Source organism: Dermochelys coriacea, chromosome 7 (assembly GCF_009764565.3).
Source record: "Dermochelys coriacea isolate rDerCor1 chromosome 7, rDerCor1.pri.v4, whole genome shotgun sequence".
NCBI lineage: Eukaryota > Metazoa > Chordata > Testudines > Dermochelyidae > Dermochelys > Dermochelys coriacea.
Genome location: NC_050074.1, coordinates 63,758,828 through 63,780,384, shown reverse-complemented (window position 1 = coordinate 63,780,384; position 21,557 = coordinate 63,758,828). Strand labels below are relative to the sequence as shown.

General features: G+C 39.7%; 1 protein-coding gene across 4 annotated transcripts in view; it reads right to left on the bottom strand.

Annotated features, from left to right (window-relative positions):
• Positions 1–21,557, bottom strand: part of LRMDA (leucine rich melanocyte differentiation associated) — a 959,691-nt gene that overhangs the window by 404,118 nt on the left and 534,016 nt on the right. For all 4 annotated transcript variants that reach the window (XM_038411757.2, XM_038411761.2, XM_043518074.1 and 1 more), the window contains 2 exons: positions 13,228–13,354; positions 980–1,119 (listed from right to left, as the gene is read on the bottom strand). In XM_038411757.2, the coding sequence (XP_038267685.1) occupies positions 980–1,119; positions 13,228–13,354 (267 nt within the window). The remainder of the gene's footprint in view (positions 1–979; positions 1,120–13,227; positions 13,355–21,557) is intronic.

Sequence of the window (21,557 nt, the reverse complement as noted above, 5' to 3'; positions counted from 1 at the left end):
TACTCTTGGTCTGAAATCCGGGATTATATTTGACTGGGGCAAAGAAGCTCAGACGATTTCAAATAGAATTTTATTATAATGTCTCACTGCCAGAGGGCAGCAGCTATGAAGAATGATGTCACTTCAGCAGGCATTCCACAGAGTCTTGGATCTATATTCAATCACTGTGATCACCAATGACAATTAACCTTTATATTACATTTTGTTCTTCAAAAAATATACCTATTTGCATACAACTAATTCCCAGATACATTTTTGTAGGGCTACACTCAAGAGGGGACACTTTACCAGGCTTCCACTTCCAAGTGGTTCTTGTTAGTTGCCAAACTACCTTTTGTCTAACTCTGCTCATGAAAAGACATTCAAATGTCACATGGATATTTTGCTTATTTAAAGACTCATGGTTTGACTCTACATACTGACTGCTCTCTCTTTGAGCAGAGAAGTGTGATATCCAAAGAGGAGCCTTCTCTGTATTCTTAATTGATTTCTTTTGAAGTATGTTGAAAGAAGCAAGTCCTCATAATTCCTTTGCAGGAAAAAAGAACGTAGATCTACGATAAGCTAATGATTTGAATCACCAGATTCAGCCACCCTTACTCACACAGTGAGTAGTGCCTGGCTCTGGGCTGGACTAAAGAGAGCACATAAGCTCACAATTAAGTTCATCTCTATTTAAGAAAGCACTTAAGAACATGTTTCACTTTAAGCATGTGCCTAACTGCCATTGACTTCAGTGGGACTTAATAAGCACATGCGTATGTGCTTTCCTGAACCGGGGCCCCCTGTCAGTAATTCCACTGAAATCAATGGGGCACTAAGGCACTACACACAGTAAAATCTGGCCCTAAGGGAGTCATCTTTGCCTAAAGAGTATAGGTTTGTTATTTTGGGAACATGCTCTGGTTTTAGCCATCTGACTGTATCCAGCATTAAGAAATGGATGCATCTTATCATATTTGGGAGCTAAGATACTAACCTGTACCTCTGGTAGTCATCCTCATCCTTGTCCTTGCTGACCAGTTCATTTGGGCAAGCCATGTTTCCTAGTAAACTGAGGTATTCCAAGGAGGGCACCACATCAGCCAAGTGATCCAGCAGGCTTTCTAAATCTGTTATGTGTCAAAAATTGTGGGTTAAGGATTCAATTACATTAATGCAAAAAGCATTTATAGTTGCACCACCACTGATTTAAAAATACATTTCAATAACTGGCAATCAAATTTACTATGGCCCTCAGGAAGATGTCACATGAATTGTTACAAAGGCAAATGGGGCTAAATTTAAGTCAGGTTTTCAGCACAGATTGAAAGAATTTGGCTGTTGTGTCATTCTTTTTTCCTTCTCTCTTTTCCACGTGGCTCGCTGCAAAACATGAAAACTTTGACAAAATGATGGCTACTGTGTGGTAAAATGGTTAGCCATTTTTGGAGTCATTAAACTTTTCAACTTGGAAACAAACAGTTACTTTCATAGCACATTCATCACTAATACATTCAGTCCACTAGAAAGTGAATTAAAAAAAAAGGAGTCAAACCACAACAAACCGCTTACACTACAAGAATATAAATGCTTTGAGTATCATAGCAATGCATTCATTATTATTCAATTTGTATACATGAATAAATGCTTCACTGAAAGCAACTTAAAAACCCCAGCGTTACAACATGAGGTATACATTGTATACCAAGTGGAAATAAACTCTGGAAACATCATCCAAATGGTCGTATAGTTGGGCGTTCATCAGGCTTTTCCTCACTATATAAATATCTCCACCTTGGATACTTTAAATGAATATGAAAATGAGATTTAAATATCCACTGCAATATGGGAAATGCCAGTTAGATTTAAGCAGCACAGCACACATCAGATTGAACAGGTGCTGGGCTGTTGATTGAATGAAGAAAAAGTATTCATTTTGTTAGCGTACAATATAAAAGTCCTTAAAAGATTATATACAATCTTATTTCTTTCGATTACATACAAGAAAATGCTGATTCTCAGGAAAGAAGCTGTACGTACTGTGGCAGAGCTCCAAACTTGTCCCTGTGGGTTCTGCGCTTCCAGGCGGGTTATGCTAGCCTCAGAGGCTCACTGCAACCCTCCACATAGCCCTTCTCTCTCTAGGGCTAGGGTTACAGTCTACTGAGCCCTTTTCATCATAAGCCAGCAAGAAGATCGATGAGAGAACTCCCACAGTCTCTGTTATCCCTATAGGCTTATTCAAGAAGAGTTTAGCCTCCTGTCCTGACAGGGGCCTGTCTTCCCCTCCCAAGGGTTGTTTCTGTAGTAACAGGTTGGGAGGAACCTGGGCCCACCCTCTACTCTGGGTTCCAGCCCAAGGACCCTAATGGCAGCAGCTGTTGGCAGCCGACCTTTCACTGCCAGAGTTGCTACATTTCCCTGGGCCACTTCCTAACAGCTCTCCCGTTTCGCTCTCTTAAACGCCTTCTTCACCCTTACGTTAGGGATCCCTTTCCAGTGGCTTGAGGCTGTCTTCATTACCCAGCCCTTCAGCCACACTTCCTCTCCTCTGGCTCCCTTTGACCTGTCCGGAGTGAGCCCTTTTATAGTATCAGAGGGGCCTTAATTAGAGTCAGGTGTTCACATTAGCTTAACAGCCTCACCTGACTCTTTGCAGGTTAATTGGAGTCATGTGTCCACTCTAGCCTGGAGCAGCCCCTGCTCTGGTCAGTCAGGGAACAGAATACTGCTTATCCAGTGGCCAGTAGATCTGCCTTCCACTACTCTGCTGTACCCAACTGGCCTTGATCTATCACAGTACATATATATTATTTTTACCTTAAAAATTGACTGGCTTTGACAATAGTAATAATTATTCTAAAACTATTCAAGAACAATTCAGTTCTCTCATCCACTTCTGCTACTACAGACAACAGCTTTTTTTCAAAATAATCCTCAGTTCACTTTTATTGCTATTATTTATACTTGATTTATGTTGTTGTACGATCTTTGTTGTTTTTAGATGGAGTTTATTTTATTTCTTCACCTCAATGTCTTAGGACCATCAGCAGCAATAGACCCTGGAATGTCAAGAATGGCTTCATTGCTAAAAACTCTTCTTTTGTTGTAAACTTAATTTCTATTTTACTTCTCATGTGTATAAAAGCTCATGCTGATAATTATCATTAAGATTTTTTGTATGTTGATAGCCACCAACTCTATATTTTATTTATGCTCTTTTCCATAGACTCTTATGTATCCTCAAATACTCTGCATAAGAATGGGGAAAGTAGCTACAGAGAAAATTAAGTCAGACAAGGGAGTCACTTTTTAACATGATACAGCAGACTTAAGCCTCACGTATAGAAGGTTATGTTAGAACTATCAAGATAGATTCAGCAACCATTAAAAAAAAAAGTGGAAAGACTCCAACTGATTTCAGGGGGCAATGGATCAGGCTCTTAGAAAAAGTGCATTATTGTAACAATATTATTACAAATCCATCTTTTTCTGCTACCCAAGCCTAACCAAGACATAATGGTAACTTACTCTGATGACTCTGGACCCGATTCACAGATTATCCTTTTGGAGGAGATCATTCATGGCTCTCCCAGTCAGTACATAACCGACAGAAAGAAAGCACATTTTGCTGAGGTGAAGTACTTTTACACTAGCATTGAATTTAGAGAGTCGTCAGACATTGCCAAGGGAAGATCACATGATTGTTTGAATCTGGAAGTAACCCTGATCCAGGTGAAATCCTGTTAATCTTCTGTAGGACATCTCAACCTACAAAGATGTTCCCTGAAAGAGGTGCTTTATCACCACAAAAGTTAATTATTTCCATTCCTTTTCCTTAATGGCAATCCCAAGAAGTTTGCTGTTAAAGATCTGACCTTTTATTACGGAAAATTCTTAGTATTGCACAGGTAAAAAAAGATCTTCCTTTACAGAGTGAGTGAGCAGAATTTTCTGTCATCACTTCATTAAAACGTCTTGTGAAGCAAAAGTTATTCATTTTTCAATCCTTATAGCTACTTAAAGAATGCTGAATCAGGTTGGAACAGAAGTGTTCATTATAAATCCAAGTCAGCCAAGAACCATATCACTAAAAGTATTTAGATGCCTAACAGTGCAGAGAGGCACCTATAGCAGGATTTACAAAAGTGCCTCAACAGGTTAGTCACCTAACTTCCCTTGAAAGTCAACAATAGTGGCATGCCAACTTCACTTAGGCACTCTGGTAAATCCCATAAGATGCCCACCTGCACCTTTATGCATCTAAAAATATGGCTGCAAGTATCTAGATTAAATGTGAGCACCGGACACTGATCTTTACTTTTAGAAGAAGAAAAATGTAGGTTCCTACTCAGCAAAGAAGGAGAGCTAATAACCAAGACGACATCAAGAAGACTCAGGTGTTTCATGCAAGTTTTGCTTCTGTTCACTAAAAAGGTTAATGGTCACCAGATACTCAATACAATTAATGTTAACAAGGGGGAAGGAACACAACCCAAAACAGGGAAAGAACAGCTTAAAGAACATTTAGATATGTTAGATGTATTCAAGTAATCACAGCCTGATGAAATGTGTCCCAGTTATGTAAGCAACTACCTGAAGCAATCTTGAAACCATTAGCATTTATTATCAAGAACTCATGGAGGACAGGTGAGATCCCGGACGACTGGAGAAGGGCAAACATAGTAACCCATCTTTAAAAAGGGAGGAGCTGGGGAATTATAAATGTCAGTTAACTTCTATATGTGGAAAGATACTGGAACAAATTATGTAACAATTCATAAGAACCTACAAATCTCAGTTGAGGGCTCAAGGTCCTACTGTAATATAAATAATAATCAATTATCTTTCATCCAGAAGGATTCCAAACCACTTTTCAAACCCTGGGCTAAACCCTTGGATCTGAACTCCCAGCCAGTGCCTTGCTTGTTACACTGTGAAAGAAAAATTAGAGTTCAGCTGAAGCCAGATACCATATCAAAGCCTGCAGAGGAAAATCCACACTATGCCTTTGCTGCAGTCAACTAAGAGGATGATAGGGTGATAAGTAACAGCCAGCATGGCTTTGACAAGAGCAAATGATGCCAAACAAACATAATTGCCTTCTTTGAGAGAGTTACTGGCCTAGTGGATGGAAGCAGTAGGCATATCATCTCGAGTTTAGTAAGGCTTTCGACACAGTATCAGATGACAGTTTCATAAGCAAACTCGGGTAATGTGGTCTAGATTCAATTATTATATAGTGGGTGCACACCTCGTTGAAAGACCATATTCAAAGAGTAGTTATCAATGGTTCGCTGTCAAATGGGGAAAGCGTATCTAGTGGAATCCCACAGAGGTTAATCCTGGATCCAGTACTATTCAATATATTCATTAATGACTTAGATAATGGAGTGGAGAGTATGCTTACCAAATTTGTGGATGGCACCAAGCTAGGAGTGGTTGCAAGCACATTGGAGGACTGGATTAATATTCAAAACAATCTTGACAAATTAGAGAATTGGCCAGAAATCAACAAGATGAAATTCACTAAAGATAAGTGCAAAGTACTTTAATTTAGAAGGAAAAAAAATCAATACACAACTACAAAATAGGGAATAGCCAACTAGTTAGTAGTAGTGCTATAAAGAATTAGGGTTATAGTGGATCAAAACTGAATACACGTCAACAATGTGATGCAGCTACAAAAAAAGCTAATATCATTCTGGGATATATTAACAGGAGTGTTGTATGTAACAAATACAATGTAATTTTCACACTCTATTCAGTCCTGGTATGTCCAATTCTGGGCACCACACTTTTGAAAGATGTAGACAAATGGGAGGGAGTCCAGAGGACAGCAACAAAAATGATAAAAGATTGAGAAAATCTGACCTCTGAGGAAAAGTTAAAAAAAAAAACAAAAAACTTGGGCATGTGTAGTCTTGAGAAAAGACGACTGAGGGGGAACCTGATAACAGTCTTCAGATATGTTATGGACTGTTATAAAAACGGCAGTGACACTAGACAAACAGCTGCCTGGTATGGTTTAGGTTTATTTGGTCCTGCCTCAGAACAGGAGGTGGACTTGATGACCTCTCGAAATCTCTTCCAGCCATAACATATCTATAATTTAGAGATTTTAATTTTGCATGTGAACTTCCAGGCAAGCACGAAGGGAATCATACACCGATTCAGTTCATAGCCAGTTTTATGTGACGTCTCACCACATTCTTTATTGAGATATGCATTATTAGCAGTCTTTAATTTACCCTGTTCCAATGGAATGGATGATGGTATCCTATGGATTTTTTTTATTTTATTTAAAACAGTAATGTATGTAGCACCACAAATTTTCATGGTGTTTTATAGAAACATGGAGTAAAACACATTCCCTAACCTAAGAAAACCCCTAAAAAACTACTTATTTACAGAAAAGTGGATTTTTGGACAGTAGCAAGCAACATCTGCTGGTAGCACTTCAAAAGAAATGTGTGGAATAGGATGGTAAAATTTGAAAGCCAGAATCATTTATGTTAGCATCTGAGACCAAGTGATTTACTAAAATGATTAATTGAACTTCTGCTCTCTAGGACTCTAACCATCGCACACGCACCCATGAAAAATAGCCATGAGCCCATCACATGTACAGATTTCCCCCCTGAACTGGGAGACCCATCCATCTACTGTCACAGATTATTCTTTGCAAAGTATGTTGAAGTCACGTAGGAGCTTTCTCGTGATTGAGTGCTTCCCTGAAATGAATCATAGCTCATGATGCCCCAGTGCACTGTTTCATTAATTGGCATATCATGTGCTCATTATAAAAGATCAACACTAGTCCACCAAAATAATACATTAAAATATCTATAAGGTTGTGTTGAGAAGAGACAAAGTAAGCAGAGTCAGAAGTGGGAGTGAAAATCCATTCTCAGCTTCCCCATTGTGGTTTATTTTTGCAGTCCAGAGGGTGTCATCATGGTGTGATCTGAACCAAAGAGCTGCAAAATCCTTCTATAGCACTTTAAAACCACAATTTTAGTTCTGCTGTCTGTGAAAAGTAAATCCACCATTAAATCCATGGACACTATTAGAGATTATTTTTTGAAGGGTAGACATGTTGGTGCTGTATTGATGGAGTTTTTTTTTATTTTTATGTACATTTTGACTATTTAGATATTTGACTACCTACCATGTGCGTGTGTGTAGCCTGCAAATGTGAATACCACCGTCTCCATCACTTAAAATCTGTTTTTAAAATATCTCAACTATGTCAATTAAAGTGCCTCAGGAAGTATTCACCACTCTCCTTATTCAATAGTATCATCAATCATACCAATAGTTTATGTTGTTCCTAAGGACACTTACCAAAAAATAAATCCTCACCAAAAAAAAATGAGCTATCTGTCCCTTTATTTTATTCAAATTGATTAAAGATACCATAACTGTCAGTACACACTAAATGTACAAACTTATACATGTGTATACCTTCCAATCCCAAAGAAATAGATAGAATAAACTTTTTAAAAGTATGCCATGTGTGCGTGCGCACACACACACACACACACACACACACACACACACACACAGGCATACAAAGTTTATTCTGGATCTAGAGATATTCCTGGTTCCTGCAGTATTCCCCATTTTAAACTCAGGGAATATCACTAGAGTGAGTAATGTCCCTAAACCTTTTAATGTCTGCTCATTGTGCATACATTGACATAGACAAAGTATGTGCATACACATTGTGTACCACCCATTGTATAAACGCACAGATGCACATGAAGAGATGATCTTTATTCTACTGATAAAAATCAAACGCCACATTTCAAGCTAGGCACAACCAAAAATACCTTCTTCCTATCTCCCTTTCACCATCCTAACAATACTGAGCTGTCTGCTGTGAAACAATTAAAGATACCTATATTCTTTTCTACCTAACTTGACTATCTAATTTCTCTTCTGGTGCACATCACCATAGTATCTAAGCACTCTTATTCAACAGGAGCAAGAAAGTCCAGAAAGTGGACAAGACTTCACTCCTCCTTAAAGGTTGCTGGGTCAGTTGTGCGTATATGTATATGTGCACATGTCAAAGAGAGCTCACTTCTCTTCCCTCTCCTTTCTTTTTTCTTAGTAGTTGTGACTGTAAGAGTTGGATTAAAGAGTTCTGAAAGTGGCCATGTTTGGAAAGGAGTTGCACAGTATTTAAAACAGTCTCCAAGAAAGCTTGGCCTCTCAAGTTTTAACTTGGAGACTGACAACTTAATTCCCTATGGAACACAACCAATGAGGGATGTTGCAATTACTGAACAAGAGGCATACTTTTAGTTAGCTTGGTCTATTAAAGGAGGACCTCACAGACAATGACAGATATCCTGATTTTCTCCTTAGAATTACAGATATGTAGGACTGGAAAGGATTTTAATAGTCCAGTCACCTACACTCAAGGAAAAACTAAGTAATAACTAGCATTTCTCTAATAACTATTAGGTGTTTCTCTAACCTGTTCTTTAAAACAGATGTTCAGTGATGGAAATTCCACAACTTCCGTAGGCAATTTATTCCAGTGCTTAACCACCCTGACAGTTAGGAAGTTCTTCCCAAAGTCCATCCTAAACCACCCTTGCTACTGTTTGAGTCCTTTGCTTCTTGTTTTATCCTCGGAGGTTAAGGAGAACCTCCTCCCTCCTCTTTGTAACCACCTTTTATGTACTTGAAAACTGTTATGCCCCCTCTTAGTCTTCTTTCCCAGATTAAACAAACTCAATTTTTTAGAATCTTCCCTCATAGGTTTTTTTTTCCTGAATCTTTAATTATTTAATCAGCCAACCCTTATCATGGCATCACCCTTGGGTTTTTTTACCCCTTTTATCCTTACCCAGAGACTTTCAACAAGTCCTCCTCCTATTTCCATCTCAAACTCAGTGCAAGTGAACACATCTTAGTATACAGACATCTAAGATACGGATTTGATTTCTCCTCTGTGTTCCCACTTGTCTCTCTTTTGTCCTGGATATAATTGCCCATGCTCTCCCCAGATGCTTCTCCCAGGTCTCCATGTTTTTGACTCACCTGTGGGCTTTTTTCTCCTGCCGCCACAGAACCTAGTTTAAAGCCCATCTTGCTAGGTTAGCCAGCCTTTTTCCAAAGATATCTTCCCATTTCCTCTTGGGAGTGGTGACCATGATTCTCCCAGCCTTCAGGGTACAGAGCTTCTCCTTCTCCACCTTTGGGGGCGATTCCTCATCCTTTTTGCCAGGGCAGCATAATTGTTCTTCATCACTTTGGTGGGTGAGTTGGGAGCAGGGAGGGAGAACCGCCTGGTGCCAGAAGTAACCAGCAGCCAGAGTCCTCCCTGTGACAGAGCTGTATCCTCCTTCCCCCAGTGGGCAGCAGTCCTCTCTAGCTGGAGAGCTTCCTGAGCCTTGGAGATCGCCATATGAATACCCGTATTCTATGGCAAGACAATGTAGTAAATGGGGCACCATTGTCTTATACTTTTGGCAGCTGGTGTGATTCAGGAGATGGGCTGCTGCATTGTGGATCATTTGGAACTCCCACATTTTAAGGTCAGTGCAGTCATTCCCAATACAATGAGCTGCAGTAATCCAGCCTGGGCATTATGAAGGCCAGACCTTGGTCTGATAGTATGCTCTGCTCTTGCCAAGAGCAGATGGAGGAAGGTATATTTGGCAGCTGCACCTATTTGAGCATCCAGAAGCAGTGGATACAAACCTACTCCTAGGCTACAAACCAATTTGACTCTTTGAAGGCAGGTACTATGGTGGCCATTTACCTCTTCAAAACATTTATCTTTTCCCTCCCAGCTTCTAGTCTGTCTTGCTCAGGCTTTGCTTCACTCATCTCCCTTCCATCCACATGCTTATCTTGGCCAGGCAACAATGCTACCAGAGACTGAAATAACAAGATGTAGAGCTACACATGATTTACATTTGAGAATGTGATTGCTTCAATTTGTTGATGATCAGAAGAGATTCAGGAGAGATTCCACAGGTGAATGGTGTGGTACCAAAAGGGAAGTTAACCTCTGAAAGAGAGGTGATGGGTACGTCTACACTGAAGCTGGGAGCATGCTTCCAAACACAGGTAGACAGGCAGGTGCTAGCTCCACTTAAGCTAGTGGGCTAAAACCAGCATCATATCAGGGTTGGGAGCTCAAGCTGCTGAAGTACAAATCCATCAGGACCCCCTGCAGTATGTACTCAGGTGGCTAGCCTGAGCCTCTGTCCTTGCTATCTCTCACTACACTGCTATTTGTAGTGCACTAGCTTGAGCAGAGCTATCACATATCTGCCTGGGCCCACTGGGAAGTAGCCTCCCAGCTACAGTGTAGACATATCCTACGTGCAGTGCTAGGTATTCGAGGTGGGATAACCACAGAACTATCTAGTAATATGCGAGTAGATATACTCCCTGTCTGGGTGCAAGATGACATTATCCATCAGCAAAAATTATGCCATTTCTGTTCCATCTTCTGACCTCAAGCCTGGCTGGCAGAGGTACAGAATCTTGGCAGCAGACAAGGTGCAGCTGAAAATGGTTCTTGCTAGCGATGTGTACAATTTGATGAAGATAGAGGGTTGCATACAGGCAATAGGTTGATAGGCCCAAGGATAGCTTCTTTAGTACTGACCAAACATACTGCATACTTTGGGAGCAAATGATCTTCCAAAGTGGCATTTATGCATCTCTGTGTAGGTAGATTCCCAGGTGTTTTTCACAGATATGAAGGGCATAGGTCTGAGCTAAGCTTTCTTGTAGTATTTCAAGAGTCTCTTGTTGTGAGCATGAGACAAAGACTGGCAAGAGGGAGGGATGTTTCTAATCCTGGGCTCAATATACAGTTCCTTTTGCCTGAAGAGCATACCCTGAATCCAGGTGATCCTTCTTGTCAAATAGGGTGACCATTCTTCATGACATGTGATGCCTTCTTCTTCCAGGATAGCATGAAGTTAATCAGGATGGATATAGCAGTTCACTATCCTGAAGAGTTCAGAGAGCCATGATTTAATGGCTGCTGAAGTATTCTAATCACTGCTTGGGAACAGGACACAATTTTTAGGCTTCAAGTCTACCTGCTTCTTCACAGATTTTCACCATTAAGCATTTCATTTCCTTCCCTTCTACTCCATGCACCACAGGTCATCTCAGAAATAAAGTGGATTGTGAGCATTTCCCTTTTGGAAGGATAGACCGATTACTGTTTTATTCTAGATGGGTCTTCTTCCCATTGTCATGTCCTTTTCCACAGTGCTACTGCACTCTGGCTTCTAACATCAGTGCAGTCCATTTTAAACTGATCCCTTATGGTACTCATTTCAGTATGCTATTAAATATCCATGGCCCCTTGCAAATAGCCAAGTAAAGGACGTACTAGTTGATGTGCTGCAGGAGGCTCACATGAACCCTCATTCTTCAAATGTGCCATCCAAACTGAAGAAAAGGTTATGGGAGGTCTCCTTCCTCTGTATACTGCCAAATCTTCCCTGCCAAAGAGCATCTATCTATAGAACTCAAAAATACTTCCAAAGAGCAATTTTCCCCCCTTCTCTGCAAGTTCAATGCCCTCCCCCATGACTGTACTAACAAATTTTGAGTATGTCCTTTGTTAAATTACTGGCTGCATGCTTCAGGAATGTACACTGGTATATGTAATTCCTTATCCCATTGAACAGCTCAGTTTTCGGAGATACACCCAGAGAATTAGCCTTCATAATTTAAAACCTGCATGTTAAAAAACTGCTTCATGGACCAAACCCTGCTCATCTTACTCACAATTACTTTGAGGGACTGTTCACTGGACTAAGGCAAGCATGATTTGGTGCTATATGTTGAATATCATTGTAATTCTAACAGAACTCTTTAAATCACACTAATGATATTTCCTTCTCTGATTCTGTTCATTTACTCTTGATTCAGGAGAGTGTCCTCCACTTGGTAACAGGGGAATGCAGAACTACACAATCACTGATCTGGCAACCCACACTGTACACCCCAGGTGGGGGAAATGCTTCATCAGATTTTGTACCATGGATAGGATCAGCAAGAATTTTTTGGTTTGTGCTGTGTCACAGTGTGCTTGATCAAGGTTTTACTGTAAAAGCAAATAATAAGACAAAATAGTTGTCTATATTCAACCCTCAGGACTTTGCCATTAGCCAGAAACCCAACCAAATTAAACTAGTACAGAGGTGATCTTTGGAACACAGAAGGCTGCAATGGCAAGTTATTTGGACCCCAAGATTACACCTAATTTTGCTCAGATGTTTTCCATATTTTAAATTTAAAAAGTCAAAGATAAATGTGTGCAGCTGTAATATTTGCAGCTACTTTTTATGCGCCACAATACAGGACTATAAATTGCTTTTCTGTTTGCATTTACTGTAATAAATGCCTGAGCAGCTTTGCCCTTATACTGCCATTACAAGGAAGAGGCCTCCATGGTCTATGCTTCAGGACTCTGCAGGCTCCATTTGACTTCAGGCCACAGTTTGACCACCCCTAACTTTGGTGACTAGTGGTGGTGGTGGTGGTCTGTGTGTGTGTGTGTGTGTGTGTGTGTGTGTGTGTGTGTGTGTGTGTGTGTGTGTGTGTGAACACACACTAAAATATTGCTTCTAATAGCACTTTGCACATACTTAAGTGCTTTGCTGGTTACCGATGGACTTAAGCACATTCTTAAATGTCGTACTGAATTGGACCCAGGTTTAGATTGCCTACATCATTTGGGGGCAGCTAATGGGAAAGTCATAAATTCAGTGACTGACTCAGAACTGCACATGTGCAACAGCTACCAAACTGTTCATATTGACCAACCACATTAACAGATGACTGCATTCGAGGAGGTTTTTTTGTTTAAAAAGAGGTATCCAAAGTATTAAAAGTTTATTCTGTTTCACTGCATGCTCTATTCCACTAGAGGTCAGCCTGCAACAAAACCCCAAGCAAACACGGGAGCTGCTGCAAGCTGCCAGCATTGACATTATTTTCTTTCTCTATTTTATCTATTAAAAAAGATTCCTTCAGAGCCATAACTTAGATCTCACTCTAAAATGGAGCAACAGGAAGATATAATGGTGCATTTCATTTATGAATGACCTATAATAAATTACTGTGAAGTATTCCAGGTGCCAAGAGAGAGGCTGCTTTGTCTGCACATGAACTATATTTCACATACTTTAATTTGGCTGACACATAAAACTCATTTGACATTTTGCAGGTATTTCTTTGAAAGGATATTTGGTTCTTGTTGAGCGTTAAGGTATGGAGGTGAGGTAACCTGGGTAACCGAAGGTCATTTCCGAGGAGATTGTTGTCCAAGATCAACTCTTCCAGGCAACTGAATGTTTTTAGTCCTTCTAGTGACCTGCAAACAACAAAGACAACAAGAAAAATGATACTCCATTAAATCACAGAGGCTATTATGAGCTGAAATAAATATTTTAACCTTCCCTTTCAAGAGAGGGAACAGTTTTGGTTTGGCCCTGTCAGGAGACTGAATGACAAGAATTAGTGGCAAGGGGAATGCTGGCACGGCAACACATCCTTCACATGCTGGCAGGATGAAGGATGGGGGTCACTTAGTGAGTAGCCAGGATCCAAAACAAAAGGCTTCAGATATGGGGCCTGCAGGATGAATTTGTCAATGTCTTGTGCCTTCAGGCACCCAGCCTCGTCTGACCCTAACCTCCATTCCCAAGATAAATAACTCTGTCACAGTTCACCTTCATTCCCTGGACACAAATTTAAGTTATCATCCATCATTTCTGCCAAGAAATATCATACCCCAACAACAAAAATACATACAACTTCAAGTATCGTTTCTTAGCAGTTACCCTACATGCAATTATAGGAAAAGCTGAGGGGATTTTTGTTCTTTTTTTATTAACTACTTAATTTGCTACTGCTTGCATCTCTGAGACCAACATAAAATGCTTCATATCTGCAGAATTGCTCCAGACACAGAAGCCGTATGCTTTGATTTTAAAGCCTACTGCCCCAACCCAGGGTTCAAACTGTAGAAAGCAGTTTTAAAAAGAACTCTTACAGCATAAAAATGCCAGGTATCTGTGAGAAACCACCACCCAGTTAGGAAAGTAGAGGAAGATATTGACGAACTAGCTTCCCTGCTCTGCTAAGGCACTTATTCCGAAGTTAACTCTTAATTTCATAGGCTTGCACATTCCTAAAGGAGGGAGGTAAGGGGAGAAAAACCCACATTAATCAAGAGAGACAGCAGGTTATATGGAGCAAATGAACAGCCACACATTCACAGCTCATTCACCTACCAGATACCTAGAGAGATGCTGAGATTGCATGACTTGACAGCTGATCTACTATGCGGACCAGTGGAAAGATCATCACTGTATCTCCTGGCTGTTTTACAAAATGTGATGAATAAGGGAGATGCAGTCTACACTATTCGTTTTCTAATGACATTTCTACTAGGGGTATTTTCCCCCTTCCACTCCCCACCTCTTTCTTTGTTTCTTTTTGCAAAAATCCATTAAAAAAAATAAGGCAAGCCTCTTAGAGAGAGAGATGGAACATGTCACTAATGGAGGAAAATGCAGCTATGAGAATGAAATGCGATTTTTTAATTGCGTGTATTAATTTAATGTCCACCAAGTCAACAAAAACCCAGATGCTGCTTTTGCAGATGCATCACTGCCTCTCCCATTGCTATTATGAAGCATAGTCAGAGGGTGCAAATTGAAAATTCTTATGTGGGAAGTCAAAAATGCAACCTTCAAACTAAAGTTTAAGGGCACTGTCTACTCAGTTATAAATATTCAAAAGTAAAAACCAGCACTCAAATACTTAAACAGCACCTTCAGTCTAAGGCTCTCACAGGACTTCAAACACTTATACTGCATTATCTGAGGGAAGTATAGTTAAGTATCATTAACCCCATTGTACTTATGGGCAATTGAGGTACATAGAGGTTAAGTGAATTTGCCCAAAGCAAGTCATTGGCCAGGTCTACACTACAACCTCTTGCTGGCATAGCTATGCCAGTCAGAGGTGTCATCTCTAGCCCACATAGCTGTGTCAGCAAAGGCCCCCAGTGTAGACGTACAGCTTATTTTATTTGTTTGGGGGATTTTGTGGGGGAAGGAGCAGGGAGGCAGCTGGAATAAGGTATCCCGGCAAAAGCAGTTTTGCTAGCATAAACTGCATGCACACTAGGAGCATTTTTTTTTTTTGGTATAGTGTACTGGCATAGCTATACGAGCAAAGCACTCCATACAGACCTGGTCTCTGCCAGGATCAGGATTGGAATCCAGAGCTGCACCAATGCTTCTGCACAAGTACTGGTGAAGGAAAAGCAATCTAGAGGAGGTAGGAGCTAATTTATTATGCTGTTATGATTTTTAATTTGTTTATTTGACAAAGCTAGTTTAGAAAATTCCCCTTAACACTCTTTACTGTATAAATAGCTAATAGAAGAGTATAGCCAACCCTCACTTTTTAATATAAGGCTTCTGCTTGCCAAAAGGAGTTCAAAATAGACCACTTCACTGTCAGCACCACAGAGCCTTATGGGACACTAATAGACCCTATGTGAATAAACATTGCTTGGGTTCTGGTCAGTGTCAGCATCAAATACACATTGTTCCTGAGTTATGTTATGCAAATATAATGCCCTTATGAGAATCAGCAAATGGTTGGCAACTGGCAAGGAGAAGAAAGCATACATCCAAAACTGCTGCAGGGGAGGCATAAAACAAAATGACAAGCCATGAAGTGGGACAAAGGCCCTGAAACACTAGAGGGAGTTGCCTATTGAAACGGTCTTTCTTTCTAAATCTTAGGCTGTGTACAATGGTACTAGCTTCATAGATGAGTAGAGAAAATTGTGTGTAAATCCCCTTACACCTGTCTGATTTTGATAATTTTTGCCATGTAATGTTATTAACTGCTCAGTTAAAAAGGAGCAGTGTTACACAGGGGGTTGCTTATTAATTGTTGTTTTCATGTCATCAGCATGGTGTGCACTTGGTGATTTAATCAGCTAAATTCAGAGCCTAGGGACAGGGCAGGGATTGCTACAGTGCAGAGAGGGTATAGACAATTAACATAAATTTACATCCGTATGTTATTTTGCTATTCACAGAATTGTCAGCTTCCCCCCCATCCCCCATCCCCACTAAAGAATCAAAAAAGAAATTCATTTGAAAGTTGTTGAGGAAACAAGGAAGAAATTTTGTTTGCTATCATGAGTGATATCAGTTATCAAATCTATATAAAAGTGCAGATGTATCCTCATCATAATATACAAGAGGAATGTCAATTAGTAGTTATATCCTGGGACTGAAAAGGATAAGCTCCAAGTATGATCTCCAGAGTCAATTTGCTGCTTGAACTTCAGCAAGTTACATAACTGCTGTGTGTCATGGTTTGTCATCTGTGGAGTGGGGATAAAAGTGTGCCTACCTGACACACGCGTATTGTGAGTCCGAACAGATTTTTGGAAAACATTCTGAGGGCCTCAGGTGACAGGTGCCATAAAAGTACGACATAGAATATTACCCTTTCAATGGAGTGCTAGAAGGAACACATTATTCAAAATATTTTATTATTAACATACCCAAAAGTGAAAGAGACAGCAAAAGCAGCAGTTATATCACTGTGAGAAGAATGGTAAAAAAACAAAACAACAACAACCTAACCTAGACACACAGAAAAAGCTGGAGGAATTTTCAGAGAAACAGCAACATCTTAAAATGAAATCTTGGATGCTTCCTCATAGTTCATAGCAGGAGAGCAACTCCCGTCTTGGTCAATTAACAAACACCGACTCACCACCACAATAGAACCAGGACATAAGGAGTAGTGGCAGCTAGCTCTTTTCCCTAGTTGGTTTAGAAAGCTAATAAGCATCACTGAATTGTATTGCAGGTTGCTTTTTCCCTGTTCTAATGACATGAAAGCTGCCCATTATCTCACCCACAGGTACCATCTCGGTTACCTCATTGCAGGGCTCATACTCCACTCCCAGAGGAGAGCAAATGCTGCCAAGAGATTTCCATTGCAATTTCTGAAGTCACATCAAAATGACAAAACATCACAATGTATTCAGCTCTGCCTGATCTGTACAGAAAGAACTTTAAGTTTCCACTGTAATTAACCCTATCCTCGTTAAGATAATTATGATCAAGCTCACTGTCACAGCTAATATCACAGCATCATTGCCTATGGCTCATGCTTTGCCCTCATTAGCTTACAAAAACAGTGCGCTAAACAGGCAACTGACTCCTTCTGCAAAATGACTTAAGATGTTCTGTAACCAGACAGTAAATAATCCTTTAGAATACAAAGGTCTCAGCAATGTCCTTTATCCAAGTCCTTCAGCTAATCAGTCTGTTTTCTCCCAGCTCGCTTTTCCATAATTCATTCATGATTTCCAGCAAAGTTTTAATCATAAAGGAATGTCATTGTAGAGATTTTTCTGTGCATAGGCACAGTAATTGTCGACTGTGCTATTTTATCCAGACCCTCTGGCTTGATGTGGAAATGGATTTGGTTACACTGAAACTAAATAGCAGCTACTCTTATTGGTAATATTTGGCTGTGCATTCACAGAATTTTGAGAGAGAATAAAGCAATGTTATCTCATCCAAGAATGGCCAAACCTCCATATTATGCAGTTGTCCTTGTCCTGAAATAACAGTGTGCTCAGAAGTATATTTAAAAGAGAACATGCTGCCCTCTCTCTCTAAATAAAACAGCTGACTCGTTCCTAATTACTTTTTTTCTGGTTTAACAGGAAAAAGAGAGGGCAGTTAACCATATGTAAATGAGAGAGTTTGGCTTTTCCCTTGAAATTGATTTGGGCTCTGGTGACAACAGGTAGCCATTACCAGAAGTTAAAAATAGAGTTGTTAGGAGAGGAGAGCTTGTTTAAATCTCTCTCTCCTGGCCTTTCTAATTTCTTAGCAGATTAAAAAAAAAAGCAGCAGCAGCACACACTGAGGCACTAATCATAATTTCAGTATTTAAATTAAAGAAAATAAGACTGATTTGCACTTCTATAGCGTCAACTGTCCAAGGATCTTAAGGCATTTTACAAATGTTAATGTATTAAGCATCACAAAACTGCTTTGAGCAAGGAATCGCCATTACACAGAGGGTAAAACTAAGGGAGAGAGACAGAGATTAAGGGACTAGCCCCAGTTGACACCCAACAATTCTCTAGGTCAGAAGGAAACAGAACCCAGGTTTCCCAACTTCCAGTCCTGCACTTTAACTACCACCACCACAACAGAGCTCCACAATATAAATGGAGACATTTGTAACTTGATGTATCAAATTCACATGGGGAGGATTCAGCAAAACTTTCTCTGAGTTTCAGTTCCCCCTATTCTGACTCCACATTAAGTCTCACTTTCAGTTCCAATGAATCTGAAAACCTGAAGCAAAACTCAACCAAAACAATAAATCCATTCCCAGCACTTGTGGGACAAGAAGGGGTTTGCATGAAACTTTTAGCTAGGTTTACAAAGCTGGGCTGAACTCCGCATTCAAAATCATACCACAAACCAGATGCGGCTGCCTGATTTTCAGGTTTTTTTCTGGACTTTTTTCCTCAACTACACATACAATTTAAGAAAAATCCAACTAACAAAGATGACTCTGGGTTCAGTTCTAACGCCAAGCACCTTCCCTCTCTTCATTCAAATCCCTCTTTAAATCACATCAGTGGTCAGCTAAGCTACAGTGTGTTGTTTCAGACCCATTAATGATGAAAATCAAATCTACAAAATCTAAAAATAACTTCTCCCACTATAATTCATAGCAGCTTGTCTGTAGTTCACTGTCTCTCAAGGCAGGTTTGCACTTAAAATGTTTGGTAGTATAGTAATGGTGCCTAGGGGTGAGATTGATATTTTTAAAACTTTTTTATACCAGCAAAAGCCCTAGTGTAGATACAGTTATACTGGCAGAAGAGTGCTTTTGCTGGTATAGCTTATTTTATTTGAGGACATGGCATAAACTATATAGACAATATAAACCATGTCTACACGAGAAGGGTTTACCAATATAGCTTGGTAAATATACAATTTACCTTGAATACCTATACCAGCAAACCTTTTCTAGTGTAGGCCAGGCCTCAGTATAGACTGTAATCCCCAAATAACAGGGGCCAGGTCCTTGTGGTCCATACACAGTCGTGGCACTTCAATAATAAATGCCATCTTCTCTCCAAGATCGCTGGGGCTGTTAGCACTGAGGTTGCTCCCTCAATCCCTGGAAGACTGCAGCATGTATCACTCCACTTGAGGCAATACGGTATCTGGATGGAACTGTTTCCAGTTCCTCCGATTGGAACAAAACTGAAAGAAGGCCAGGGATGAGTGGTGGAGAAAGGAAGAAGTGAAGGGGAAGGATGGACAGTGACCACTAAATAGCCCTCCTCCTAAAGAGAGTCTTAATGGGATTAGATTTGCATACTACTTGTTTGTGATACTAACATATAAAAATCACAGGAAAAATTGGAATTGACCCTTCATCCAAAACTGGTTTCCAATGTATCTGAGAGCTGTTTCCCTTACTGCACACACTCTTAGACACACAATGAATGGATAATCTTACTCGCCTGCTTTGCTCAGAAACTACATCCAAGACTATTTGTGTACATGTGTGACATTACGTCCCACACATACAGCAATGGCAAGGCCCAATAAGACAAGTTAAGTAATAAAGCTGTACAAGAATTGGTTGTTTTGCAGGCAGGGTTCCGGAAAACATGTTCTCTCTAGTTTACTTAGTTTTACAACCCTAAATTTTGCTCTGTGCTTAGAGTATGCAGTACTACCAATTCCAAGTGTCCAAAAATAATGATTCAGAAAATCATTCCAAGAAATCAAGAATAGCTTAAAAATCATGAGATTTAAAAAAAAATAAAATCTCTCTTCTGGTTTTTGAGCCCGTAGGTGCATTTGGGTCATGTTTTCAAACTTCTCTGTACAACCATAAAGACTAGAAGCGTACTTTTTCTTATAGAAAAAATGGAGATTATCTTGTATCATCTCACTCCTGGAGTTGCAGCTTTGAGTAAAACTTCAAATATTGTAAGATTCCTGATAAAACAAAGCATTTGCAACATTTAGTTTGTAAGCTCTTTATGACAGGGGCTGTCTTCAAAAGTGTATATACAGCACCTAGTGCAGTGAGGCACCAATACAGATTAGAGCCTTCAAAAGCTAACACAATACGAATAATAAATAACCATTTCATCACTCAAAGTGAAACTGGTATTTCATCAACATTTTCCTGCTTGGCAGTCAAATCTACATGAAATGACCATCTTTTCGTGCCTTTTACCTCCAACCACAAAACCGACCAGTTTAACTGGAAGGATTTTTTAATCAATCTTTCAGTTTCAGATTTCTTTATATGCGTTTTACACAGGTCTCTTCAGGATGAAAAGCTCCATTCTTAACCCTTATTTTATTTTTTTTAATTGATTTATGACATACCCTTAGGATTATTTAAACACTGTGGGATTTCAATTTATATTGCTATATTTTGAAATAATTTGAACAAAATGACAATCTAGAATATAATCTTCCCTGTAAAAGAGTATGAGAGGTCACATGACAGGGCGTATTGGCTATTTTTATATAAATACACCCTGTCATGTATCATGAAAACAGACATAAAAAGTCATCTTAGTGGTCTAATAGGCAAATAAATAGTATGGGAGAAATTCTATTTTAAAACATGGCTTAGAATTACCCACTAGACAACAGACTACTGCACTCCATCATACTTTATCAAAGGCCATTTGTAACAAACAACTCAGGGGAAGTCACTGTGGACCACTGTGCGGACATCACAGCAGCAGCATTCCTAAGAATGGGGACCTTAATAATATCCTTCTCCCCAAACCCTTGAAATGATTTGGCACGGAACAAGCAATGTGGGAGAGGTTGTTGGTTTGTTTGTCTTAAACCAATATACCTCATCTATCTCCTCCCCATTCCTAACAAAGAACTTGATCATAACAAAACCTATACTTTCCAAATTCATTTTAAAAGACATATACACACCATTTCCTAATTCTGTAAGAGCAACAAAGGGTAAAAGATCTATTCAACCTTTCAAAAACCACATATGTAAGATTTATAAATTAGTTATATAAAACAAACACCAACTGGATACAAGGGCTATGTTTCAACCCTGTTTGTAAAATCCTCTGACAACAGGGATGAAAATAGGGACAGACAGAAGTGCAATGGCAGTGTCATTATGGAAGTTTTACTTGGAAGCATTTTGAATCATTCTATCACTGTAACTCAGAGAGTAACCTGATCCCTCCCCTTTTTGTACAGAAAAAGGGGAGTTGAAAACCCATGGAGAGAGAGTAAAGCCCATTTCAACTACTAGAGTATGGTGAGAAGGGGGAAAGAGAAGTAATTTTTCTCCTATCTTCCCCAACAACCAAGGCTGAGGATTGACAAGCAAATTGACGCAAAGGGCAAAAGATAAATGTTTGATGAATTGGCCCTTGCTGGAGGAGTGATGGGCTTCATATGTGCATAATGGACTAGCTGCCGTTCAAT